General features: G+C 36.5%; 5 protein-coding genes across 5 annotated transcripts; 2 read left to right on the plus strand and 3 right to left on the minus strand.

Annotated features, from left to right (window-relative positions):
• Positions 1 to 2,154: 2,154 nt before the first annotated feature.
• CBG09665 lies at positions 2,155 to 6,078 on the plus strand (the record flags this gene model as incomplete). The annotated part of the gene is made up of 13 exons (XM_045237601.1): positions 2,155 to 2,552; positions 2,719 to 2,828; positions 2,873 to 3,012; positions 3,057 to 3,289; positions 3,334 to 3,470; positions 3,519 to 3,741; positions 3,787 to 4,012; positions 4,362 to 4,846; positions 4,880 to 5,027; positions 5,075 to 5,307; positions 5,352 to 5,479; positions 5,533 to 5,752; positions 5,796 to 6,078. The coding sequence occupies 13 exons, from the start codon at positions 2,155 to 2,157 to the stop codon at positions 6,076 to 6,078; spliced, it is 2,964 nt and encodes a 987-aa protein (XP_045093986.1).
• Positions 6,079 to 6,254: 176 nt separating this feature from the next.
• Positions 6,255 to 7,219, minus strand: Cbr-aqp-6 (the record flags this gene model as incomplete). Its single annotated transcript, XM_002637113.1, has 5 exons — positions 6,255 to 6,291; positions 6,341 to 6,645; positions 6,690 to 6,767; positions 6,864 to 7,090; positions 7,138 to 7,219. The coding sequence occupies 5 exons, from the start codon at positions 7,217 to 7,219 to the stop codon at positions 6,255 to 6,257; spliced, it is 729 nt and encodes a 242-aa protein (XP_002637159.1).
• A 4,210-nt stretch (positions 7,220 to 11,429) lies between these two features.
• CBG09662 lies at positions 11,430 to 13,009 on the plus strand (the record flags this gene model as incomplete). Its single annotated transcript, XM_002637112.2, has 7 exons — positions 11,430 to 11,553; positions 11,605 to 11,712; positions 11,757 to 11,885; positions 11,930 to 12,148; positions 12,202 to 12,344; positions 12,799 to 12,885; positions 12,932 to 13,009. The coding sequence occupies 7 exons, from the start codon at positions 11,430 to 11,432 to the stop codon at positions 13,007 to 13,009; spliced, it is 888 nt and encodes a 295-aa protein (XP_002637158.2).
• Positions 13,010 to 13,090: 81 nt separating this feature from the next.
• On the minus strand, positions 13,091 to 18,158 carry CBG09661 (the record flags this gene model as incomplete). Its single annotated transcript, XM_045237602.1, has 11 exons — positions 13,091 to 13,188; positions 13,435 to 13,563; positions 13,611 to 13,660; positions 13,717 to 13,877; positions 13,928 to 14,010; positions 14,261 to 14,397; positions 14,507 to 14,651; positions 14,699 to 15,017; positions 15,129 to 15,306; positions 15,354 to 15,634; positions 17,970 to 18,158. 11 exons carry the CDS (start codon positions 18,156 to 18,158, stop codon positions 13,091 to 13,093), a joined length of 1,770 nt encoding a protein of 589 aa, XP_045093987.1.
• Positions 18,159 to 22,719: 4,561 nt separating this feature from the next.
• On the minus strand, positions 22,720 to 25,568 carry Cbr-mab-23 (the record flags this gene model as incomplete). Its single annotated transcript, XM_002637110.2, has 5 exons — positions 22,720 to 22,872; positions 22,934 to 22,997; positions 23,814 to 23,889; positions 24,516 to 24,643; positions 25,306 to 25,568. 5 exons carry the CDS (start codon positions 25,566 to 25,568, stop codon positions 22,720 to 22,722), a joined length of 684 nt encoding a protein of 227 aa, XP_002637156.2.
• Between the last annotated feature and the right edge of the window lie 2,418 nt (positions 25,569 to 27,986).

Consider the following 27,986-nt stretch of genomic DNA (forward strand, 5'->3'; position numbering starts at 1 on the left):
CAAAATAGGAAAAGTAATTCATTACAAGTTAGATCGCATCAGAGAATGTGTCTTAAATCTTAAAATTTCGTTAATTTCCAGATTTTTTTCCGAATCGCATGAATTCTGAAACAAAAACAGATTTTTGATATTTTTTGTAAAAAGATATTGAATTTTAAAATTTCAAAAGTTCAGAAAGTCAGAAAATTAAAAAAAGTTCTCAAAATTCAGAAAATCAGAAATTCAAAAAGTTCAGAACACCTAAACATTCCAATGAATTCCAAAATTCCGAAAACTAAAAATATCATAATATTCTGCAAAACGTTTTTTGGGCATATTCATGTGCGTCCTACAAAAAATTAAGCTCAAATCTCCAAAATAAAATTTTTTTGAAATTTTAGTTTTTTTCCGAAAATCACTTCAATTTCGGTTATGTGGCCTACTGCAAATGCGTGTTATAGTTTTATTGTTTTACAGACACAATATTCAAATACTTCTGAAGCTTTCTGATGTCATATTTATGTGCTTTTTTTTTTGAAAATTGTTTTTTCTCCAAAAATCAACATAATTATCTTCCAAACAGAAATTTTTTTTAAAGTTTTAGTATCTTGAAACCAATGAATTCCAAAATTTCAAAATGATTGAGTTTCCTGATTGCTTAATTTTTAAATTAAACAATTTCCGAATCCGTTTTCTGAATTCCAAAAAGTCGAAATTAAAAGATTTAGAAATGGACATTAATATTATATAACATAAAAATGATTTCAAAAATTCTGAGATTTTGAATCTCCGGTTTTGGACTCCCTGAGTTTCAAACATTTTGAACATTCAAAAAAAATCAAAAAGTGAGAATTGTTGGAATCTGTAAATTGTGAAATTCGAAGTATCGGATATTCCGAAAATCGAGATTCAGAGATTTTAAACTTTAAAACTTTGGGAGTCATTCTCAAAATTTAAAAATCGGATAAGAAATAAAGTTTTGAAATATAACAATTTTCAAAACGAAACCTCTGAACTTGGATTTTTCTACTTCTCAATTTCAAATGTTTTAATCAGAATTTACAAATTTTTGAATTCTTGATATCTGGAAATATCGGAAACTCAAAAACTCAAAAATTCTAAGAGAAGAAAATTCTGAAATAATCCGGAAATTGTAGAAAGTTTAAAAAAAAACATTAAAAAAAATCAAGAAAGTACGAGAAAATTCCAAAACATTCTAGGAAATTTCAGAAAAGTCAAGAACATTAAAGAAATTGTCGAGAAAACTCCGGAAAGTTCCAAATCATTCTAGAAAGTTCCATAACATTCTAGAAAATTCTAGAAAGTTCTCAAAAATTCCAAAACATTCTAGAAAGTTCCAAAACTTCCTAGAAAGCTCCAGAAAGTTTTTGAATAATCCTGGAAATTCAAGAATATTTAAGAAAATTCCAAAATATTCTAGGAAGTTTCAGAACATTCTAGAAAATTCCAAAATTTTCCAAAAATGTCTTGAAATTTTTCAAATATTAGCTTTCTCTATAAGAATCCCTATACTTTCAGTGAAATCTAGAACCAAAGGCTTAGAAAAAGTGTCATTCGAAAATTGGTGGATTTTGCTTCAAACTTAGAGACTTTCGAAATTCAGAAAATTGTATTCTGTTATCAAAAAACAGGCATTCGTCATGAAAAAACTCGGAAACTCGGAAATTCAGAATATAGGATATCTGAATTCAGTTATCGTGTTTTTTCTAAAAACCGACAAAACTTTATGGAAATAACCAGAAAATTGGGAAAATGATACGTTTGCAATAACCACAAAAATAAACGGCTTAGCCAGGGTAGGATTCTAGCAGAGGTGGGCATCAAATAGATGTGGATTTCTATGGAAAAAATCTAAAATTTGAAAATTGATATTTTTCGAAGTTTTATGGCACTCGAAAAATGAAAATTCGGAAATTAGTAAAAATCAAGTGTAAGATACAGTTAACGGAAGCCAGGAGGCTGAGCCCCCGGCAGGGGGTTCAAACCGACCGGTATATCATATTGTAAATTGTACTGCGAGAAACCAGTTGGAAATCATTCAGATACAACGTTTATCAACTACAATTTTCTTCTCCAAATAGCACGACTACATGTGTAGTGACCGCTAAATCATCGAAGACTATAACCTCTTTGTCATCATTTTTACCAGAGACGATGACGATCAAAATGGTTCGTAAAGACAATATAAAAGTACAAAAAGTGATCGAATTGATAGAGATGCACCTCAATCTACTCTTCTTTTCAATTCTCTCCTCTTTTCCTGTTTTCACATTCTCCTACAACTATCTGGTATTCTGCCCATTATTCGCTCACAGTCATCATAAGTTCCTTGCTAAAATCGCTGACACTCTAACAGATGCAGGTCATAATGTAACTTTTCTTGCTCCAATCATAGTCAAAGAATATGAACACATCAAATATTTGGAGACCACAAAGGATATTATATACATTCAACCTGATGAAAACTTGAAACAAATTGGAGATTCTGCAGATTACGCAAGTTTCTGGAAGGATGATTTTGGAATGTTTTCAATGCTTCCAGCTATTGAAAAGTTTTATAAAATGTTTAGTGGTGTTGTAGAGAATTTGAGAAGAGATCCAACTATATTGGACGAATTGAAGACGAGGAATTTCGATGCAATGATTTTTGAGTCGTTGGCAATCTGTGCCCACCGTAAGAGATGTACTTCAAGTACTTAATGGAATGAATTTCTCCAGCAATTCACGAGTATCTGGGCATCAAGACAATATTCCCATCCTTCTCGATGACTCATATGACGGAACTGAGCAAATCAATCGTGAACCAGTCTCTCCAAGTTTCTTACCCAGTAGGATGCTCAACTTTTCAAAAGATCATGTAACAAACTTTTAGTTTCCGTATCACCTTTTGGGGATCAAATGACATTCAAGGAACGCCTTCTAAATACGCTTGGGGATTTTACGTTTACTCACATTTTCAAGCCGCCTGTCTTGAAATCTCTCAAATATCCATATAATGATCTGGATATAAATGTAAGTTAGCTATACTTATCAAATTCATTAAAAAAACGCTTTAGGAAATTCAATCAAAAGCCCCGTTTGTGTTTTTCAACTCCAATCCATTCCTCGATTTCCCTCGTCCAACACTCACGAAAACCATAGCCATCGGTGGAATTTCTGTGAATGTGACTCAAATGAGATTAGAGAAACTGTCTTCTGAATACGATCAAATTATGAGTCAACGAAAGAAAAATGTATTGATTTCTTTTGGGTCAATGCTCCGATCTTGTGAAATGCCAGATGAATATAAGTAAGCATACAATTTCAAACTCTTCGGGAATGTTTTTTTTTCAGAAACATGATTATACGTGTAGTGGAACAGCATCCAGAAGCGACTTTCATTTGGAAATATGAATCCGAAGATTTAGATTTTGCAAAGAACGTAAAAAATCTACATTTCTCGAAATGGGTTCCACAAACTGCGCTTCTTGGTGATTAAAATGAATTTTGACAGTCAAGAAAAAAATATCCCGATTCAGCTGATTCCCGCCTCTCCGCTTTCATAACTCATGCTGGATTAGGAAGTGTCAACGAATTGAGTTATTTGGGAAAACCAGCAATTCTTATTCCAATCTTCGCCGATCAACTCAGAAACGCAAAAATGTTAGCCAGACATAATGGATCAATAACTCTCGAGAGGAGAGATTTGGGAAACTTTGAACGATTGGAAAAGGCAGTGGATAGTATCCTCAATGATGAAAGGTGATAAATTATGAAAACTTCATTTCTGAAACAAGATGATTTCAGCTATCAAAAATATGCAAATCGCCTGGCTCACCAGTTAGAAAGCCAACCATTCTCCCCTCATGATCTCTTAGTGAAATATGCAGAATATGGTGCAAAGTTTGGAGAACTCCCGTCGTTGGATCCATATTATCGCAAGATGTCGTTCTTCTCATTTTATATGATTGACATTTTCTTATTCTTATTTTTCGTTCTAATCTCCATAGTTTCTGTCCTAACTTTTTCGATCGTAATGATCTTTCGAAAAATTTCTGTTACGAAACAGAAGATCAACTGACAATAGCTACAGATAAGTGTACAATTTATAAAATAAAGGGATTCATTTTTTTCTTTTTTAAGGTCATTTCTCTTTCAATAGGGCTATACATTAGCCTACGCGTAGTTTTCAACTCTTTTAAACCAGTTCATGGCAGTACAAATACAACGATTTGATGACAGGATCCCACCGGTCAATATGATTTTCTACCGTATTCTCATCCACTTGTTTCTTCTAATTCCTATTGTGCCATCAGCCAAATTTCTCGTATATTGTCCACTATTCGCTCATAGTCATCATACATTCCTTGCTAAAATAGCAGACACACTCAGGTCACAATGTAACTTTCCTTGCTCCTATCATTGTTGAGGGATACGAAAATATAAAATATTGGAAGCATACGACGGATATAATTTATATTCAACCTGATGAAAAACTGAAGGAACTTGGAAAAGTGATAAAATCCGTTGAGTTTACAAAATATTGGACAGAAGAGCTTACTGTATTCTCCATGATTTCATCTATCAAACTATTCCAGAAAATGTTTTTCAAAATTTATGAAAACTTCAAGAAGGACTTGCGAGTTTTGGATAGTTTGAAAACTCGAAAATTCGATGCAATAATTTATGAAGTTTTTGCCTTCAATGCAATTGGTACCAAGTGCTTTGTAATGTCTATAACTTTTGAAAATTTCAGCAATTCAGGAATATCTCGATATCAGAACATTGTATCCAGCCTTTTCCGTCACTCACAGCTCTTCACTGAGCAATTCTATTGGGGAGCCATCTTCACCAGCTACACTGTCAGGTGGCTAAATATTTGATTCGAATTTTAACTGAGAATTACAGGATCTCTTTCTCCGTTTGGAGATAAAATGACGTTTGAAGAACGACTGATGAATACACTGTGCAGTTTTATATATGGAGTTTTATTGAGACCACCGACGATGAGTTCATACAAATCTCCCTACCATACCATTGATTTGAATGTTAGAATTGGATTTTATCATAACTTGAACAATATTCTTACCTTTAGGAAGCAGAGTCTCGTGCACCATTTGTCTTCTTAAATTCCAATCCATATCTCGATTTCCCGCGTCCAACGCTTACAAAAACTGTCCAGATTGGAGGGATTACAGTGAACAGAACTCAAATGAAACAAGAAAAATTACCGTTGGAATTTGATAAAATTCTGGAAATTAGACAGAAAACGGTGTTAATTTCATTTGGGACAATTATGCTCTCCAAAGATACGCCAGAAGACTACAAGTAAAACATTCGAAAGGAAAAGTTCAACTGGTGCTTTTTTTCAGAATCAACATTCTCAAAGTGATTGAATCATTTCCAAATGTAACATTTATTTGGAAGTATGAATCTGACACATTCGAAAAAGCCAAGAATTTAAAAAAATCTATATTTATTCAAATGGATTCCTCAAATTGCTTTACTAGGTTGATATCTTTTACTATTCAAAAAAATGAACACTATTTTCAGCGGATTCTCGTCTTCACGTTTTCATAACTCATGCTGGATTGGGAAGTGTGAATGAACTGAGCTACATGGGAAAACCAGCTCTTCTAGTTCCTTTATACGCTGATCAATTGAGAAACGCCAAAATGGAACGTCATAAAGGAGCGGTTTTGATAGATAAAAAGGATTTGGCAAACTTTGAATCGCTGAGAAATACTTTTGCAGACGTCTTGAACAATCAAAGGTTTACCGTATTTATCTTTTTATAATGTGAATTTTGTTTTCAGTTATAAGAAAAATGCTGAATTACTAGCAAGACAACTGGAACTTCAACCGATTACTCCTCAAGAACTACTATTGAAACATGCTACTTTTGGAGTTGAGTTTGGAGAGCTGCCTTCTTTGGACCCATATTCCCGTCAAATGTCTTTTTTCACTTTCTTCATGATTGACGTTTACCTTTTCCTTTTCTGTTCTTTTGTTGTGTTATTTTATATTCTGTTTGTAGTTGTACGTTTTCTATTTTGTTGGGTGTTTAGACAACAAAAACTAAAGCAAAAGAACATTTGAAAAATATCTTGAACAAGCAATTTTATTGAGGTGCTCAAAATTTTGAAACTGAAATATATGAGTTTTTTTTTCAATATCATAAATGCATTTGTTTTGTATTATTACACACTGGGTAGTACTTTATTATTTGTAGGCAAATACAGCAGACCGGGCGATTCTTTTCGTTGTCAAACTTTTCAAGCAAGGACGCGGTAGTCCCGGGCAAAGAACAATCTGAAAACAGTTATTCTTACAGGAATACTTGACCTTAGCCTATTCTCACCTGTAAACACCAGCAGCAATGAACGCTCCGATGACTGGTCCTACGTAGTAAATCCAGTGATAGTTCCAGAACATGTAAAGGGAATTCAAGTTCTCTGGTTTCAAGAAAAACTGTCCCATGATGTTCGGTCCAAAGGAGCGCGCTGGATTCATGGATGCTCCGGAAATTGCACCTGCAGCAAGGATTTCAATGATCAGTGAGAATCCGATAGCCAAAGGAGCCAATCTGTTCTTGTCAGTGTCTACGGCACACAAAAGAACCGTTTGGACTAGAATGTAGGTGGTGACGATTTCAGCGGTCAGTCCCTAAAAATTTTCGGCATACATAATTCCACTTTCAGATGCCTTACCTCTTGCCAACCAACTCCTCTTCCGCACAGAGTGGCACCGGCTCCGATTACAAAATAAGCCTTGTAATGAAGGGAAATCTGGAATCAAGAGATAGAAAAATAAAGAAATGAAGTGTGAATTCAAGTTTCTGAAATGGAATCAAAGTTCCAAGAGTACTTTGTACAGACACTTACCCGCACAAGAAGGGCGCCGAAGACACTTCCCAGTAGTTGAGAGGCAATATAGCAGACTGCGTGGATTGGGCTGATACGACCAACTAAAGCAATTCCGAATGTGACTGCTGGATTGATATGGGCTCCACTGACACCTCCAAAGGTTGCAGCAAGTACAAAAATGGCAACTCCGTGAGCAAATGCTGCATGAAGAACTCCATCACCACCTCCGGCAGCTTGCATAGATCCTAGGAATGGAGGGATAAGGTTAGATGACATTAGTTTAATTAATTACCAATATAAACGAATAGAAGTACTGCAATGAACTCTGCAGCACATTTCGAGTAGATCGAGTAGTCCTTTTCGTCTTCAATCATTTTTGATACAATGTCGGAATCACTCTTCTAGAAAAATAACGAAGGTTGAGAACACTCTGTCAGAGGAAAGGGGAAATCGAGTGAATGACAAAATAGCCCTCCAATTATCCCGAGTATTTCTTGATTTGAAAAATGACAGAAGTTCGAGGATGGATTGATCCAATGGAACCACAACTAGTCTATTTGAATAAATGTTTTCTGTTCGGATCGGGCGTATTTCAAAACAACTTTCAAAAACGAATCGAGAATCGCTCAAAGCTCAGGGTCCCTCACTCGGAGTCCAATTCACCGTGAAATCGGCGTTTCCGGTAATTTTTTTCTTTCTTGGGATCTCGAAAAAAAAAACGGAGAAAACAACTCGGTTTTTGAAAAGAGAAAATAAACGATTTCCTTAGAGTTTGTCTACTTATGAATAATAGAATAAAAGAAGAGAATCTACGATGACTGGAGAGAACCATAAACGATGGGAACGTACGGAATGGGTGAACGAAGAAGACGATGGTGAGGCACCTCCTACCATTCTATACCGGTCGTTTGATTCGTTCTTGTTGTTCATTTTTGAAGGTGACCACCAGAAGGAGTTCAGAAATGAAGAGAAAGTGGGAGAGAGGGAGAGAGAGTCTTCACATAAAGTGCGCCTTTTTCCTCAAAAAGTCATTTAAGTTTTTCTGTTGCCCGTTTTCGATCACGCTGGTTATGATTTGTTACCAAACTTGGGGTTTCTAAAATTGGTATACTGAAATTAATGAGATTTTTTAGCCATTAATTGCGATGTTGGTTGGAAACAGTCACAACATTTGAAAACAAACCACAACAAATATGATCGAACGTCCAGACCAGGGATGTTTGGAACCGAATTCGGATTTGCGAAAATTCTGACCATTCTCGGAATGAAGTTCCAACCGGAATTAAAGATTTTTCAAAACTGATTTATGGATTTTCCAAATTAAATCTTTTTGAACTACTGTATGTCAATAATTTTGTTTCTGAAAAAGTTCAAAAAGTTTAAAAATTGAAATAAAATTGGAAATTTTAAAAAGAAAAATTCTTAAGTTTCCTAAATTCTGAAATTCCTAAATTTGGAAATTTGGAGAATCGTAATATTCAAAATTTTGAAAATCGGAATATTCCGAAATTCCGAAAAGTTGAAAACCGGAATATTCTGAAATTCGGAAATTCCAAAATTTTGAAAATCGGAATATTCAGAAATTCCGAAAACTTCCAAAAAAGCCACTCCAAACATCCCAGAGTCCAGACCAAAACTCACGATTATGAGGAAGGAATACACTCTGATTCTGACTTCTCGAGAGGAACAAAAGTGAATGGAATCGGAAATCATCTTTTTAGATGCGTGAAAGTGGTTCGGCAACATAAAAAACTAGGTTAGGTTGCTAATTAGTTACCAAACATTGCCTTTTCTGATCTAATTCATTTCTCGATAGAGGATTTGTCTAATTATGTGCAAAAAGAGAAACAAGGATGTGTAGTTTTTGCATTTGACAAACAAGAAAACAAACTAAAACGGGTTGCTATGGTCATCCGAGTGGTCAAAAGTGGGGGATGGGCACTCTATCCGTCTCTTTTTAGGAATACGAAATGGAGCCATTCTGATGAATTTTTGTTTAGTGGTTCTTTCTATTCGAATGGAAAGGAAGGAAGGAGCCAGAATTGCGAGTTCGGCGGAGCAGAATAAAAGAGCACGAGGTTTTTTTTTCTGGATGCATCAAAGGTTGAGGTTCAGGAAACTACGAATAGGTTATTTCTGAGTATATGGGGTCCGTTGAGTCATAGCTTTTTGAATAAAAACCCAAGTAAATATGAATTCAAATTCAATTTAGCAAGCTCATCAGAATTGAAGAAATCTGAACTGACGGGAAGTGACATACCAATTTTTCTGTGGTTTGATTGAATGGATCAACATTGAGGATTACATCTGAAGCACTCCGTACCATTGGTGACGGAAGCTTCTCAGGATCCAGATAGACTGGACAGGTCTCCATTTCAAAATAGTACAGTAGCCAGGTGCTAATATTAGAATGAGACTAGTGAGGGTGTTTTTCACTTTGACCTGACTGTTTTCGTAGAAAGTGAGGAACGGAGATAAATTAGGTCGAAAGGAACGAGTAACTCGTTTTGTTTTCATCATCACCACCTGACTTTTTTCTGTCACGGAATACAAATAGGAATTCGAAACAAAATGAGAAAATCAGAGATACAGTAAGAAACGAACCTGCTCAAAATCGGGTCTCTTGTTCATCTCGCCACGATACTTTCCGAATGTTTTCATCTCAAACACATCAGCGCCATAGAGACCCCCGTTGTTCACTTTTATGACCATCTTGCAAGTTTTTGTCACTTCAAAAGAATGAAGGGGTGTACTATAAAAAAAAGCTTCCTGAAAAATGGAAAGAATTGGCAAACATATCAGAAGGTGGTTTGTATGCAAAAATATGGCGAGAAAATACTGTTTTTCGCATAAATAATATGGAGAAAAAATGTTCCAGAAGTTGGGAAGCTTCCCAACTTTTTTGTCTTTCTCGCGATCGTGTTTCATAGAAGAATATTTACTTTTTATGACTAAAAGGTCAAAATATTTGGCTTGGCAATCAATCTGTTTGTTGATCAGATAATAAATTATTGGTAGCGCTTTTGAGGTCAGAATAAAGTCGGAACCACAGGAACTTGAAGTTTGACCGAAAAAGCTGGCTAGACTCTTCTATATGATATATAGATTATAAGTAAATATGAGTAAAAAGATTAGACGACATTTTTGGTTTTAGTTTCGGGAATTTTTTTTTCGATCTAAAAGAAAATATACAAATTTGGGCTTGAAGTTTGTACTGTTTGCTTAGAATTTCAGAATTTTTCCTACAAAAGAAATGGGAATCATTGGAACCAGCAAATAAATTTCCTATTCATAGAATAGAAAAGCTTCCAAACATTTACTGACCGCTCCTTCATTTGTCCATCTGTGAAAATCATACATGTAAACCGGGTTCTGGAAGGCCTTTGCGGGTCCTGATTAGAATTTTTGGCCTAACCGAATGAGATATTATAGAACTCAACGAGTACCACGAAATGATATTATTTGGAAAACGGTTTCTTATTTATGAAAAAAGCTACACACGAAACAGACCGAAAACACAGGCCCGGCCCGGATAGAATCAGCCATTTTATGACTGATAACTTTGTTCATTGACAAGATACATCTTTCCAAATAGTGTCATTTTGTAGTGCTCGTCGAGTTTGTCCAAAATATTGATTCTAAAAGAAACTATGGCACGCCCGGTTTGAAAGTATGCTAAAACTCAATGTTGGGTCACACAACATTACGGCCTCCCTAAAATGGTTCGAAAGAGAATATGGAACATATTTGATGCTTTAAATGATAAGTCACCTGTCATTATCACCTTATTAACCAGCAGATGCTCAATTCTTTTTAGAAAATACCGACTATGAACGTCTTACGAATTCACCTCCACATCAAAAGCAACGCACCGTCCTCATCTTCCGATGGGCGATCTTTAATGTTCCCGCCACGGAATGCGTCTCATACAAAATCCACCGTATTCTCTTTGATGTGATTTTGATACTGGACGCATTCTGTGGAAGGTTCATGACAATAGTTAGGACGAGAATATGAAAATAATAAGAATTGGAGCGATGAGTTTCCTATTTATACTTATTCGACTACGGTAGGAGGCGGAAACCCTACAGGTGCGAACATCTGCAAGTATGAGCCTTGGAGAAGGATTATGAATTGAAATAATGGTATACGGTAAGTGAATTTTCAAACGTGAACTTGAAATGTTCACCTGGAAAAAGAAATTTGACTAATAGTAAATGAGCTCAACGGAACTTCGTGGACATTCTTTTGTAGATATTAATTTAATTCAGCAGTGAACATGAAAATTTGGTGTCTTTCGATTCTAATTTTGTCCAATATTTCCTTTGTTTCTAATGTAATACTTTGAGATGAATGCTATCAAATTTTAATTTTACTATGCTTCAGGGACACCTAAACACATGTGCTGCAATCGACAAAACTTCTAAAGACCTGTCCGATGTCGTTGCTCTTTTTGTCCGTTTTAAATGGTCACCTGACGATCACACACAAAAGAACAAATCAAGTAATGTTTCTTTGCAAGATCCTATAGTTGCAACTTTTTCAAATGCAGCAAATAGTAAAAGTTCTGTATTGAATGAAGTCATGGAACGTTTTTTCTACTGTTACGGAGCCTCTGGTCGTTTAGAAGTTCGAAGTGTTGTCTTCGAGAAGTACATAAATAGTACGAATGATTGTGTTCTGAGTCAGAAACAGATATTACCAAACAGTGAGTTTTAGTGTTGTGAAATATACTTAAAGTTAACAGATTGAATTTTAGAATACCTCTTCAAGGACAAAATCGTCAGAGTCATCGAATTTCCGGCATATATCGAGAACTGTGGGAATGCGAGTGCTCGATCTGAAAATATTCGCGATCTGGTTCAAGGTATTTTTTCTATTTTCACTCAAGATATGAAATTCGATTTCCAGAAGCAGAAATTGTAGCTGATCTTAAAATTGCTATGTGCTATGATCACATCCTCAATAAAGAAGATTGCAAAAATATGAAGTTTCTGGGTCTCGAGATGATTCCGGTTGGCCATGAAACTCTTTTTTATGGTAATTTTCATAATTTCTTCTCATAATTCAATTTATTGTTCCAGAGACTCTAGAGAAGTACATTGATAATCTTCCTTCGATTTATGTAAATATAACCACAGAATCTGGGAACCTGATATCAAAGTACAAGTATTTCTCTTCTGTTTCCAACAATTTCGTTCTTTGGCCATCATTTTTTGCCATTCTCACTGTAATCTTGTTTTTCTTCGGAAGTGTTTTTCTCTGTTGTTGTGGTCTCGGTCTATTTGCATTGGTCGAGGAAGGTGAGCATCCAATGGGGGCGGAGCCTTAATCTACCGTAACCCTCTTTCTGCAGATTTCCAGAAACGGAATGAGGAAAGAGATTGGTTGGCTCTCCAAGTGAGAAGGAATGAAGACCGTGAAGTGTATGCAGTGTCTCCTGCTTTATCACAAAATGGTTGTCTTGCAACTGCTATCTCGAAACACTCGACATCTAATGTGAGTTTTCAGCATGTGCCAGTATTCTCTGTTGGCGCTCCCCATTTAGCCCCCATCTACTCCCCGTTCACCTCTTCCCAGTGGGCAGGGGAATCCCCACTTACTCCCCACATAGTCCCCGCTTGTAAGGAAGGATGACCTGAAATTCAGTATTCCCTGTTTTGCCCCCATATAGTTCCCATAACGGGTAACTCCCATATCACCCGGGTAACTCCCAAATAGCCTGGGTAACTCCCACTTTGATTGGGTAACTCCCAAACTTCACGGGTAACTCCCACATCAGCTCCGATTAGGCCCCAAACCTCTCCCCAGAATTACCTGAGTAGTATCACAAACGTTTTATCCATTGACACATTTTTGATATCTCGCATAGGAGCCAAGAAAAATTACCTCAAACTTGACTGTGTGGGGGCCCTTTTATTGTAGGTTTTACGGCAACTAATTTATTTTTCAGTTGGAAACAGCAAAAAGCAACACCAGCTCTTCTAAATCCAGTTCCAGTTCCGATGTTGTTACAGACAGTACCCAACCTACTGAAACGGTAGGTTCCCATACTTTTATTCAAATTTTCAGTTTCTGAATTTCAGATTTCAGGAACCACTCGTACCGCCAGATCAAAAATTGAAACAAATTTAGAAACGGCAAAATCATCGAACTCGAATTAGATCAGTGAATATAAAACTTTATTTAGATCAATTATTTATTCTTCCCGTGTATTTTAGCGCTATTTTTGCTGTTGTTGTCGTTTAGATGTTGTTCACCGAGACAGTAGTATTTCTTCTCACTTTCCTCCGAGTTGGGAAACGACGGAGTAGAGCATTGTTGGCTACAGCTGACATTTGAGCTGAAAAAAACAATTTAGTTGATTTGAAAAGTTTTTCATTTAAGGTGAACATGTAAGTAGGAGATTGAATTATTAAACGGGAAACAAGGAACGCTGTATGGGAATGGAAAAGTGCTAAAAACGATTCTAAAGCTGACATTTGGATGTTTACCTTCGCAATCAAATAATGACATCTGGCACATCTGAAACCCTAATTTCTTATTTTCATAACAACAAATATTACTTTTTCTGTTTTCGGATTCTCACCTTGTTGTATTTGTTGATCTTCAATTGCTCTCTGCTGTGCTGTTGCAAATTTCTCAACAATCATTGAAATCGGAAAAGCCAGAACAATGATTCCACAGATGGATGTTGAAGTAGCAACTAGTTTACCAACTGTAAAATTAATTTTGAACTTTAAGATTTTTTAAAATTTCTCTTACGAGTGGTGACCGGCTTTGCGTCTCCATATCCTACTGTAGCCATTGTCACCCTGTAATTCATGAATGAATGAGATCTAGGATCTTCTCAACGGTAATTATCACTTACACACACCACCAGCAACCGGCAGGGATACTGTAGAAATCCGTATGCGGCTCGTCTTTCTCCAAATAATACATGATCGTTGAAAAGAAGACGATTCCGGTTATCAAAAACATGCTGAGCATACTCAATTCTGTTATAGAAGACTGGAGAGTGTGACCGAACGTCTGGAATTTCAAAGGTTAGAAATTTGGAAACTAGAACTTCAGCAACTCACTTGTAGACTTGTACTGTATCTTGCCAATTTGAAAACTCTCGCCATTCGAAGAACTCGAAGAACTCTAACCACTAGCATGGCACCTAAAACTCGAAAGCATGAAATTTCATGAAGGATTAATAGGAATACATGCATGTTTAACTGTTAGTCAAATCTGAATTAGTATGTGTACATCGACATGTTATCAAAACTGTTTTTCACCAACAGACTCTACAAAATGTCGGCGTTTCTTACCTAAAAAAGGCCATCCGGATGTAATACCTGGAATGGTTTATCCGTGCAATTTTTACCTTTCCATTGTTTTTGAAGCCCCGACAAAAAATGAATACAAACCTGTAAACTCTTTTAGACGAGATTCTACTCCAAATAATGGAAGACAGATTTCCAAATAAAATGGGAGAATTGTAGAAAGATCAATTATGTTGAGAGTCTTCTTCACAAATTGTCGTTTCCGGGGGTATATGAAAAATCTGGAAAAAAAACTTCGTAAGATGCGGGGATATTTGGACTTTTCGGAATTTCGGATTTCCGAATTACGTTCCGAACAGCTCTGGCAAGATGGTTGATTCTAAGCTTTACCTGACTAAATATTCGAATGTGAACCATCCGATACAAATGTACTCAAGAATTGTGAGTGGTAGATTAGGAGAATCTGTTGGTTTGTACACAAAATCTTTGAGCAACTCGTTTGGAGCCACTTCATCGTTATTACCAAATTTGTTGCCTGAAAATCTCCATACACGTGAGATATTTTTCCCTGACTCATCCCACCCAAGTCATTTGGTCGACTCTTAACATGCATAACGTGATAAGCTGCTGCGTTTGACGAGTCTGCCTGAAATTCTGGCATAGAACCAAGAATGAGGCCAACGACTGATGCGAATACGAAGAAAACGGAGAGGAGTGCGAATATGGCAGCAAAGAGGGATGATTGAGGGTCCTCCAGAAACCGCCACATCGCTAAACGAGGTCCGGCAAAACAAGCGCCATCAAAATCGGCTACGTAGTCATCTTCATTGAATGATGTGCCATGAGATAATTTTCTACTGTGATGATGGTGTTCGTTCGGTATTTGGCAACACGAGGAAAGCTGAAAGTAGTTTCTACTGATGGATATTTTTTTCCGACTGAACATTTTCAGAAGACCTTATTACCAGATCTTGAAAAATGGCTTCGTCCGAAAGTGTCAATGACCACTAACCTGATCCGGTTTAATCTTCCAATACTCCAACTCTTCTTTGAACCGTTCTACACAAACATTCTGAGGTTTATGAAGACTTCCGGTTACAAAAAAATCCATGACGTGATCGGTCAACTTTGTGTTTCTCTCTAAATAATACTCTCCGGTTTTGGAGTCAAATCCATCCACCATTCTCAATCTAAATTTCTAATGTAATACAATTTCAAAAAATATAACAATTTGTACCTGTCCTCGTGACTGGAATCCAATAATTCATGCATTCTCGTCCATTCAGCAGTATAGAGTTCGGCCCGAACATAATACGATTTGCCACCGACGTTAAGTCTCATATAGGTGTCAGCATTGGTCCCTGTAAATATAGTTTTGATGGATTTTGTTTGATAGGCATTACCAGAATCGTGTGTTATTGTTGTGGTTCTTGATTCACCGATTGGAGGAGGTCGAAAAGCAACTCTTCTCTCCATACTCGCCGCCTGAGCAGCTGCGTTCTCCTCGGCTTGGATGCGCTGGAAATGTGTATCGGGTTAGATTAGTGATGGATCTTGAATGATCACATTTTGGCATCTAAATCTTCATTGCCCTTTTTAGGACAGATTGTAGTTCTTGGAAGAAATGGGTCCTAAGAAGGCAGATATGCAAGTACTAAAAGTGATTAACTTCTTAACTGAGTGTTTTTCGAAACAGATAAATTTTCAAAACCATACTCATACCTGAGGATGCTTATTAGCATGTTTTGAAACACTCGAAAACATCTTCAAAGCTAGTTTAGCCTTATCTTATCAGTAAGAAGCTACTCACACTAGCCAATAACGACGTTACTAGTGAATTCTAAATGAGCGAGAATTGCCGAGTCGTGTCATCTGATATTTTTAAGAAGACACGCGCTGTGAGAGAAGAGATAGAGAGGAGATGTTCACACTAACGTTTGAGAATTCCAGAGAATTTTGATTTCACAGAGATACACCACCCATTTCCGAGAGAGATTATCTCCTAGATCAAACGACTGCTCGTCCAGTTTTCAGTCATTTTTTCAACAACATCAAACCACAACTTTTTATTTCTTTTTTGTTTCGAACTGGTTCTTTTTTTTTTCTAAAATCGTATCAAAAGAAGTATTATCTCACATCCATTATAGAATTTTAGTATCAAATTTCAAGATGCTCAAAAACAAAAAAAAAAGAAAAGAAGTTCTGAATCCTAAAATAGTTGAGAAGAAAATGAGAGTATTGAAAATCTCTGACAGAAAAAGAGAGAAAAAAGGTGTTGTTTTGGCCCGAGGGCCATTCCTATTCTAAATTTGATTTCTTGCTCATCTTCCGAAAAGAGTTTTCTTCTGTCTATAGAACTTTGACGTCATTCTTGAATGGGGGATTCTGGAGTTTCTTGAGGATCTCACCTTCAATCTCATATTATTTTTTGGGTCTAAATAGCAATGAATAAGTTAGGAATGAATAGAAAATAGAAGAAGGAGAAGGTGTCAGAAGAATCTTCTTCGCTTTCTTTCTCTTGATTCTGATTCAATAAAATGTGGGATTCTTCTTCTTCATCTTTCGAACAAAACTCGATTGTGTTTGTGTTAGGCTCTTTCTGTCACGGGGTGGAGTTTCGTATCAAAAGGACTCTAATCCGGACAGAATAGATACGAACAAATCGTGAGACTCAAAGATTCTTTTAACTAGAAAATACATATAGCAAAGTCTTTTCTCGTTTACAACAGGAAATTAGTCGCCCTCGGGTTCTTTTTTTTTCGAGAAGGCTAGATTGGATTTCAAATTTTCACAAATTTTATTCAACATCGGACAAAAATCTTTGAAAAGTCAGAAATCACAAAATCTGACGATGAAACATTTGTTTTTTTTTAAATTGTTGAGCGGATAACCTGGATTATTTTAGAGTGGGCTCCGAATAAACATTTTTATTGGATTGATATGTTTCAAAATCTAGTTAATTTACTAATGTTATTGCGAAAATATTCAAAAAATAATCTTCGAAAAACGCCGTAAATAACACGGTTGCAAAGGGGATTAGGATTTGAGTTCTCGCGGCCACTTAAAAAAGGTATCCCGCGGCCGTGGCTTAGGTTTTTCACTGCGCGGGAACTCAAATTTTCGTCCCTTTTGGCCGTCTTATTAATCAAACTTTTTGCTTTCAACGGCGTTTTTTGGAGATTTCGGATTTTTTCGAATTTTTTTGGGTCTTCGGTTTTTTTTTTTGAAATTTGGTGAATTTTGCTCTTCAATCATTTTTTTTTGAAGATATATTTTTCATTTTTCAAGTTAATTGCACATCATTAACTTCTGTTTTATGTCAATTCAACAACTTTCATGACAAGAAACTCACGCATTCCTTATAGACCTTTGCATGCTCTCTTCTACAACTCGAATCTCTTGAAAGAATATGAAGCATTTAGGTTTTTCTTGTTAAGAAATACTCATCCGAAACCAAGAAAAACAAAAGAGCTAAATCAGAATTTCAAAATTTTATGGGCTCAAAACACGATGATAACAAGTAAGAAAAACATGTTTTTTTTTGTTTTTCCCTAGAGACTATTTTTTAAAGATGGGTCTTTCTGGTTTTGGTTTTTGGGGGGTTTATTTTTGAGTAGTTGCCACAATCAGGTTTTTTCATAAAAATTATCTCTAGACCAGATCCAATGGCAACGCGATTTTATTGTATTTTTTCTGACTCACAACCAGATTTGTAATCTTCCGAATATTTACAAATTACTAACCCAAAAAAAACTAAATTTATTCGCGAAGTCCCTATTGAACTCATTGACTCGTTTTTGACTGGACATGACAAATGAACACTGATAAAAAACAATCTTGTAAATACCTTTGCATAATGGGGTTCATGAATTCCATATTCAGCCAAATTCTCAATATTAAGGGTTGAAAGATAGGCAAGACTCGGCGTTGTCTCACCGGGAATATGAAAGCTCTCTGGAGCGGATAGCGAGTGACGATAATAGTTGTGATAACGGGATCTCACCTGTGAAGCACACGTCCGTTTCAGACGGTACGACAACATCTTTCTCAAGAGAAATGGAACGACTATGTGATGAGAAAGGTGTTGCCTGGAGAGCACAGAGCTCGTTGTCGCCGTGTTAGGAGACAAAAGGAGACGCAGAGATGACCAAGTGATAAGACGAAACGGGATCTGGCGACGATTATAACCAGTAGAGAGTGTGCAAGATTAGGAGACGCAGACACGAATTGTTGTGATATGTGTATATATGTGTATGAGAGCTCTAGAAAGAAAAGTGAATGATAAGTAAGGAAGCGAACGAGAAAAATGGAATGAAACGAAAAAAAGAAGAAGAAGAACGACGAGGTGCGAATTTTTTGTGTATGAGGTGTTTTTTGTTGGTGAGTTAAGCCTCAAAAGTCAAAAACGCTTCTTTGGAAAACGAGTAATTGGAATAGAGGAAGAAAAACAACACATACTTCACCTAGAGTATTCTCGCATACATATATATTTCATGATGACCGATAATGATCTCTCGAAAGATTTTTTTTTGTATGAGGAAGTTTTTGTGTATTCCTCCTGTGACACAGCAGGAATACAAACTTGACGGAAAGTCCACGTCAGTCTTGTTATCCTAGTGGGTAATACGGATTTGGGCAGAACTTTCCAGAAAACAGGCATAAATATCATTATGAGGTTTATCCTGAGACTCGAAATCACATGGCGTTATAAGTCTCACTTGTCAGTTAAAAATAAATTCTTCTTAAATTTACAGACAACGAGTGGGCAGAATGAACGGTTGGGAGAAATAAGAAGTATACTGTCTGCTACAAAAACACAAAAAAAAACACGAAACACAAATACGAAATTGAATCAATATGATTTGGAACAGCTGATTTCAGAAACAGATGAAAATTCCGACATTTTCTGAATAGTAGGTCCAAAAAGGTCCACAAAAAAATTTGATTTTTTAGATTTTCAATCATTTGCAATGACTAGAACGAACGGTCAACAAAAATAGAACCATTTCTGAATGGTGCACAAATCCTAGAATAGAAGTAATCTTGTGATCTGCCCACGTCATCAAGGAAGAATCTCTTGAAGATGAGAGCTGCGAAATGTTAAATTATTTAATTATAACAAAGAAGGAATGAATTAAAATGTCTCTCAATCAGTTGAATCTCTGCTCTTTATATATTGAAACATATTAGGTTGTTCGGAAAGTCCTTTCCACTTTTGATATGTTGTTTTCAAACTTTGTTTTCTTGAAGGGGATAAAAGCGAGGAAGTTGTCGTTTTATCAGTATGCTGGTTAGGTTTAATAGTGTCTACACCCCAACGGAGATCATTCTCCTCTTTTCGTGCAGTGAGATATGCCCACCGTATTCGCCTCTAATAATTTCCATTTTTGGACTACCATTTTATTTGTATTTCTATCTGACCTCAGATCAACTGAAATAAATCATTAATTTGTGGAGGTTAACAACGAAGATTCACCCTTTCGAACAAACTTCACAACCTGGATTCATCAATTTGAAAAATGAAAATTCTCGTTGGGCGAAAATCCCCCTCCAAAAAAGCATACGGGCTCAGATTTGGACGCATTAAAAACCTGGATTGAAAGGGACCCGTCTCAAACTGTGCGGGATATATGAAGTACATCAGTGGCAAGCCTTTCGTCAAAAAGCCATAAATTGGGAACTCTCGGCAAAGTAAAAAAAAGTGGGAAGATATGGATCACACCTTTTCGCTCAAAGCAACTTTGTTTCATGTGTGGGCACCTGTTTGAACCTTCTCATCCTGCGTTGCACACATGAATGTTGAAATTAAATCATTACTAGTGGCGATAAATGGGTAATGTACGATTACTATAAACAACAATCCAAGTGGGTTGACAAAAGCACTCAACCACCAGACGTCCCGAAACGTGAAATTCGCGTTAAAAATGGGATGTTTTCAGCATGGATGTCTACCAAGGAGTGGAGTATTGGGAGCTGCCAGATAATGGTGTCACTTTTATGACCGATACCTATTTTTGTTAGGTGACATAACTCAGACTCCATGTGGATCTCCATTGGAGAGAAACACAAAGGTTTATTTTCAAAATCGAAATTCGCAACCTCATGCGGGAAGGAGAACGGAGACCGATCTCACTGGATACGGCTAAACGGTTCTGTCTTATCTACAGTATAGTCCAAACCTTGTACTGTCTGACTACCCCCTTAGCCAGCCATATCTACCTACATCTTGATTGAAAAAAATTCACTTCAAAGAATGATGTCAAAAATGGGTTGAGCTGATTTTCAATGCGCTGTGACCGGAGTTCTGGTAGGAAGACGTTGACAGATAGTCACTGATAACAATGGTCATTATCTTCAATTTATCTGACATCGTTTTGACCTTTTTTATATCGAATGAATCTGACGTAAAAATGGAAAGGACTTTTCGAACAACCTAATATGATATATTTTTATTTTGACCACCTCTAAAGAATGATTTCTGAAAATAAGAAGACCTTGTTGGATGAGTTGAACTATAAGGATCATTTTCAGAATGTTTTTCAGTTTGAATGGAATCGAATGCTGTAAATAAAAGCATAATTCATCTCTTCTCTTCTTTCTGAGTTTGTTGAAAAAGGTGACAAAATGAGAAGAGGACTCATAGAAAAGCCATGGTCAAAACATCATAAGGAAACAAAAAGTACAAAAAAGTAGAAAATACATGTGTCAGTAAGAAAAAAAAGAAGAGGAGCCCTTGCGAGGTGTTCATAGATGACGCGAAATGAAATACACACTGGCAATTTGCCGCCGGCGACGGAAGAGATGGCATAAAAAGAAGAAGACGAAGGCGTCCCTTAATTGTACCTAGATACAAAAACAGAATGCCTCATTTTCTTAAGGGAAGAAGCTTATTCATCTATTTGCTCCGTTGCTCATGTGCTCATAGATCAGAAGAATAAAAAGGGGTTGAGAATAATAGACACGTGGAAAGCCCCACAGGAGAAGGTGTCTGGGGAAAAAAACTAGAAGCTACTTTTAACAGAAGTATTGGAGCATGTGTTCAAAATCTATTAATCTGCTATTTGGAATCAGGGATGTTCAATGACCTTTCTGGAGTTTGTCCTATTTGAAAAATTTCGGAATTCCGGAACTTCGGAATATTCTGATTTGAAATTTTCCAGAATTTTTAAAAATTCAAATCACAAAAGCCTCGAAAATAGGTGAAAATTGACAAAAAGAGTTTGAAAACGCACTAATAAAAAAAAACTAGAAGTAGTCCTGCCCGCAAGTGATTTTGTTTTTGCGTAGTTCAAAAATATCTAATTCCGAAAAAAAATGTGTTTTAAAAAATCGTATCGGAATTCGATTATGAAAAATAAAGCTTCGGAAATATTCCGGTCGTCGTTTCATTCCGGAAATGATCGGAATTTCCGGAATTCCGTTCCAAACATCCCTGATTTGGAATGACTTTTAAGCTTCACTGCAGAATTTTCAGGATTGTTTTTTATAAATTAAAATCTAGCACGTGACAAAAAATTCAGATCTTTTTGGTGACGAAATTTTTTGAGCTAAAAATTACTTATTTAAGATTCTCTCATCTTTGACCGGTACTTACATCTTTGACCGGTTCTTGACAACACTTTTGCATCTTTTTCAAGAGTCTACCCCAGAATAGGTAACCCCTCGTCAAACTCGGAAAACCTCAGGTCGAAACAAGTTAGAAGTTAAACTTCGCTTTAGAATTCTTTGCATTTTACAAATACCTTAAATTGAATACGTTTCAAAGAAATGTACTTTTGATGGTACAATAGACATAAACTTTTTAGTAGAAGTTCATTGGTGATTCACACCAGAATCCAACTAAAAATGCAGGCGGAAATGCCCAGAAATACGAATATAAATAGCCAGCCTTAGGGCATAGGAAGACTCAAATTTGCACTCGGAAGAAGACATGTGTATCCGCTAATATATTGTCTTGAATTAAGAAAATTATTTAAAAACACTTACCCCCCATTGGACGATTTTTCTGATTTGTCGAAAAGAATTCTGACGGCGGGAAGCGGTTCTGCGACTTCTAGCGTGCATGTCTTTTGGATTTCTGAAAACTGAACGAATTTTTGGATTTTTCAAAGCAGAAAAATGATGTTAAAAAGAGGTAAGAAAGATGTAGGTTCTCAACGATAGAAAACGAGAAGGCGTGAAGTGGCTTGAAGTAGGTAATCCCATTAATTTCCCATTTCAGAATTCCTTTTACTTCTTTTCAACATTTTTTTTCTCGGAAACAAGTAAAGCCATCTGATGTGTCAGGAACATTGGAAATTCATGGGGAGTAAGAAACAGAAGAACCTCTCTTCAGAATAATATATAAACGTCCATCTATATTTCGTTTCCTTTTTTGGCGCTTCAACTCAAAATTCTGTTGGCTCGGATTCTAGGTTTTTTTTCTAACCGGATGTGCTCACTGAGCAAGTCTGAGAAAATATTTTTTATTTCGATTTTTTAAATAGACAAAGGAAAATAGGAAAGATTTGAAAACCAGGAAAAAAGTTTGACAAAAGGGAAAAACACATCAGTGGACAGTAGAAATCTCTGGAAATACAGGGAATGAAAAATAATTAAATGAGTTATTGAGTTGAATCTCCAATGGCAAGCATTTCAGCGGAATGGAAAATACTTGGTTTCTCTTTTTTGATTGGTTCCATTGTGTCATCAATACTTTTCGGATAAGAACGTTTGAGAGAATTTTGAAGTGGTGTAGTATCATCGCGACGGAGCATCTGAAACTAATTTTTCAGTTATGGTAAAAGGAGGAAATGGAGAAATTTTTTAAAAACTCACTTTAAATTCCTTCTTGGATATTGTCGCTGGAAGTTGGATAGCAAAAGTTGTGCTGTTGGAAATGCTGAAATGATAATGGGGAATGCCTCGGAAAGTAAATAGACGAAAATTAAAATTTTCTAGGCACGGCCCGACCTGGAAGGTCCGGTATCAAAAATCTTGCGTTTAAAAGCCTTTTTGAGCTCTTACAACGATTAGGTTGGAAACTAAGTCTTTGTGCACTTTTGTTTTCCTCTTTTTTCTTAACTGAGCTAGAACAGTAACATGTGTCTAACCGGATATGGTATATAAGATGATAAGGTTGTTCACAATAACCATCATTTGCCCTGCTCTCATTCCTTTTGCTAACGGGATGCCCCTTTTGATACCCACTATTTTTGGATGAAATTTCTGCATATTCATGTTACTGTTCTAGTTCAGTTAAGAGAAAAGAGGAAAACAAAAGTGCACAAAGACTTAGTTTCCAACCTAATAGTATAACTTCTTTACCTAGTTTTTTTTGGTTTGGTTTGTGTTTTTGTCATTTATAATCTTTCTATTCTTTCAAAAGTTTTGATCGAAATGAAACAAAAAATTCTTTTGCTATAAAAATCTGGAAAAAAAATCGAACATCAGGCCCGCCGGGCTGTGCTCGGGCTTTGAAAATAGAAAAAAGCCCGGTCCGGCCCAGCCCGCCCCTTCACATGTATGAAATTTCGTATACCAGTAAAAAGTTTAGGGCATAAAACTTCTGTTTAAACTCAAGGAAATTGAATTTCCGCCAAAAAGAAAATCCCACTAATGTTTTGAAAACTAAAAGAATTTATTTTACAATTCCAGGTCAATATTTTGTTAGGACTGACTATTTCAAAAAAAATTTTTCGTATCAAAATCTGCTAACCTGTTCCTAAAAGTATCTCTTCCGGACGTTGGATTGTTGGGTGTCAGCTTCGGCATCGTCGGAGATAGTTGACATTCTGAAATCCTTCGAATGATTTCCCTTACTTTCTCCGTCTGCTTCTTCTTACATCTACCGTAATCCCTCATTTCTCCCTCTTTTCACCTTTCCCTTGTTCCTCTCGTCATCCAACTGTTGTATGCGAATTGAAAAATTGACTTGTTCATTTCGGATAGATAAGCCATGGGAACATAGATTCTCTCTGTGTGCTGCATCTTCAGATTTCAAAAATAAGATCTTCCTTCCCTCTTCTCTTCACCCTTCTTTCATCCCAAAAATGCCCGATAAAAACGAGAAAGAAGAAGGAGAAGAAGGAGAAGAAGAAGAAGAAGAAGAAGATAAAGAACTCATATCAATTGTTAGCACTCGCCAATAAACACCCGACAAATTTATGGTCCGTAACGACACTTTTTTTTTGCTTGCGGCGACACGCTCCGTCATCGCCCACCTTGCTTTGCTTTGCCCTCATGTCTCTACACTTTATTTGATTGGAAATTGAGTGTTTGAGGAGAGAAGAAAGGTGAAAATGAACAAGCACGGAGACGAGAAAAAGTTTCGGAAAAGAGAGAAAATGTTGGGTGGAATGGAACGATGTGGTAGAAGAATCATTGAATCAATCAGTGGATTCTAGTAGGGAGAAGTTACCTGGTTGTGATGGACTTTTGGCCATCGATACGGGAGCTTGTGCAACCATCGGCTCATTCGTGTGCTTCAATTGTCGTTCTATTTGATCAAGATGTCGCCGTTTTGTGTTCAGCGCACACAGAGAACATCTGAAAATAAATTATAGAACTTTAGAAATAACTTGTCGAGTCCTCCATTCTTCAAAAACTAACACTTTTTATTTATTCTTCAAAAACTAACACTTTTTCTCCAAAATCCCTCAATTTTCAGTTCAATAGTTCAAGCGAACCAGCACAAATAAAGGAACATTCTCGGAAGCAGGCATATTTTTTGATTATTCTGAATATTGTTCCCAATTTAGAAGACTTAAGAAATTTCAAAAAGTTCGGTTTTCAGTGTGAGATAAGATTTTTCTATAAAAAAAGAAAATGGATTTTGTGTGAAAACAAATTACCATACCAAAGGCGGAAAGTTTAAAGAGCCGCCAGTTGTTAGAACAGTTGTTTTTCGGTCTTAACTTTCAAACCTATTTGCGTTTTCTGGAATCTACAGTATGCTGTCAAATTGAAAAAGTAAAGTTTCAACTTCTGAAATGAAGTTTTTGAGTCATAGATTTTCAGGGAAACTAAGATAATCCGATTAAATTTAAAGTTAATCTCTAGGTTTCAGAATTAAGTTAGAGGTTTCCGAAGAAGAAATTACCGATCTATTTGCATCAAAAGTTAGACATACTAATTAGGAGACAATATCAAAAATATAAACATGAGATCAAGAAATTCTAGGATACAAAACCAAAAATGTATCAACTCACGGGCATGTTCGATATGGACACTTTTGTTTGTGACCCTTCTTTGGCTGATTGAAGATGCCATGATTGGCACACAACTGACACATATACTGCTCTTTCGGCATCTCAAAAATTGAGTTGAGGAACTTGAAAAGTGCTAGTGTACTTGGTCCCAAAAGAGGCGTGGCCAGAGGACAGTGCGAGGGCCAATCGGCATTTGCCTTCAGCAGCAAAGTGGAAGAAGAGGACGAGTAGGAGGAGCTTGTATGATGATGGATTGCCGCCATTTTCGAAATTGAATTGGGGAAATATGAGTTAACAATGAAATGTAGATATGCTGACATCCGTTACTTTGGACAAAAAAGGTTTGGGCACCATAAATGAAACACGGATGGGTCCCCGGAAAGGGATGGTGACTATATGGTGTGGTATGAGATTTATTGCCCGTTTGTCACATTCAAAAATCATTTTTCAATCCTGAAAGAAGTCAGATCTTTTGTTGGGTCTTCATGAAACGTTTGTCAGCGAGAATTGTGAGATACAATCTAGTGCTAAACGGTTGATATGAGTCATTTTCATCTCGATCCTCCATGGGTTTCGCCTATCTCTTTGTTCCATCAATTAATCAAACCGAGTTTCTTCATCCTGAGTTTTTGAATCCGATTCTGCAAATCAAATAGGTGTCATGTGTTCTCGAAGTTCAATCATTTGATGTCCCAGGTCTGTTTCCTTATTAACCAGTTGTGACTGGATGCCGAGCCGATAGTTTCTTCAATTTCATACATTACTGAACTAAGTTGCAGTGTGCTATGATGTACTTGGTCAGTATACAAGTATAGATTATTTCACACGAAGCTACAGTAACCTATCAAGCAGTCTTTTGTTTCCAGGAAGTGTGATCCTAACTGTGAGTTTTCAACGAGTGTGGTGTTGTTTTCAGAGTAAATTTCAAATAAAAGTCTCATGAGTCTACTAATTCTTTCTTGATACTTCTTCAAAGGTTCCCAGCATAGATTCACTATCTGATGTCAATTTTTCCGTACAACCACTTCTCGTTTTTTGGTGAACAAAGTCTTATAAATATGTCGGATGTCAGGCGTGACCCACAGTCTCTCTTTCTCCCACATTTTTCTTTTTTTACTCTTCCAATCGACACGAACGAAGCGAAACATATAAATTAACAAGTGTCTTCAAAATCTGTTCATATATCACTTCATGCTGAGCCAGCTTGCTCGCTGGGTATAGGGGGGATGTTGGAGAAGGAGAAAAAGAAGAACATGGCTAATTAATATCACTTTTTTGAAGAACTAATTTGCCACCAACTGCCACACTGTGTGTGACTGCTGAAGAGAAGAGAAGATATACACGTGCTCAATGACAGATTGAAAGTGATTCAGTGTTTGGAGCGGGAGGGGGACAACCACAAAATAAATGCTTCTTGTGGAAAGATATGGTGGTTTTTTATGAAGCCATTCGCACCCCAAAATATTCGCGGAAATGAGCAGATTGCATCGAGAGATTAATGTAAGAAATGAGTTTTCCGCGATATGAGGGTGTTTGGGAAGTGTGATCTCGAGATTTTTAATGTTTTGAAAGTAGAATAGAAGCTCATCACGGGATCTTTCTGAATTGTTTCAATTTTTCAAGCTCCTGAAAAATCTCTAATAGAAGGATCCTCCTTACTTTCAACGTTGAGCCAATTTATCTCAGTTCCTGTTAAAGATATAAGAAAATTGACAACTGATGAATTGTTTATCGCAACATTACAAAAATTTTATCAGTTGACACATTTTTGATGTCTTTCATAATAGTCGAGAAAATTGAGCTCAAACTTTACAGTGTCTATTTTAGGTTTTGCGGTTAATTTAAATGTGATGACTACAGAGACTTCTTCTTTAATCTCAAATTTTCGAATTCTCCGTTTTTCTCAATTATTCAGATGTTATTCAAACGACTAATTCATTATAACCGTTACGGTGACCGAATGGAAAAACCACATGAATTCGATTTCAATCAACTTGGTGTTCTCACATCTCGTTGACACATACATTCACAATTAACAAAAGAAGGGGTGACGAGAAGCACGCTTTCTCAGGTTATTCACTTTTTTCTCAACTCAAGGCCTTCCGGGAGGTCCCGAAATAGTACGGCGCCTGGAGAGACGCATACATGTCATGAAGAATCGAAACGTCAACTCTTTACGTTTCGAACACCTTCCACTCCTCCTCCAAAATGGTCAATTTCCGCATAAATATATTTGAATGGATTGAGATGGGAGGGCAAGAAGAATCGACGAATAGTGTATATACGCTTTGACGGATTTTTAGTAGAACAGGAAGAAAAACATGGCGTTTCGTAAGAGGAGAAATTCAAAATTTTTGATATTTTGGGGTATTGGATTTGAAAAGTTGGGGGTTAGGTAAGATTCAAGGGTATTTGGGAAAAGTGTAACAGTTTGAAGATGTGCCCGGAAACATTGTCAGATACTTCAGATCAAGTGGACTCTCAACATATGTATTTAGAGAATGCGTGGGATGCACATTTTGAATGGTCATGCTAAATAATCGTTTCTTTTCGAAAGACATCAATGTAGACCTTTTTGAAATATGTCATTCAATCAAAACAAATTCTTTCTATCATTATCTGAATCAAGATTTCGATTTATCTAAAATTAGGAATCCTTGAAAACTGGCTTAGGATAACGT

The sequence above is a fragment of the Caenorhabditis briggsae genome (genome assembly GCF_000004555.2).
Source record: "Caenorhabditis briggsae complete genome, chrV, whole genome shotgun sequence".
NCBI lineage: Eukaryota > Metazoa > Nematoda > Chromadorea > Rhabditida > Rhabditidae > Caenorhabditis > Caenorhabditis briggsae.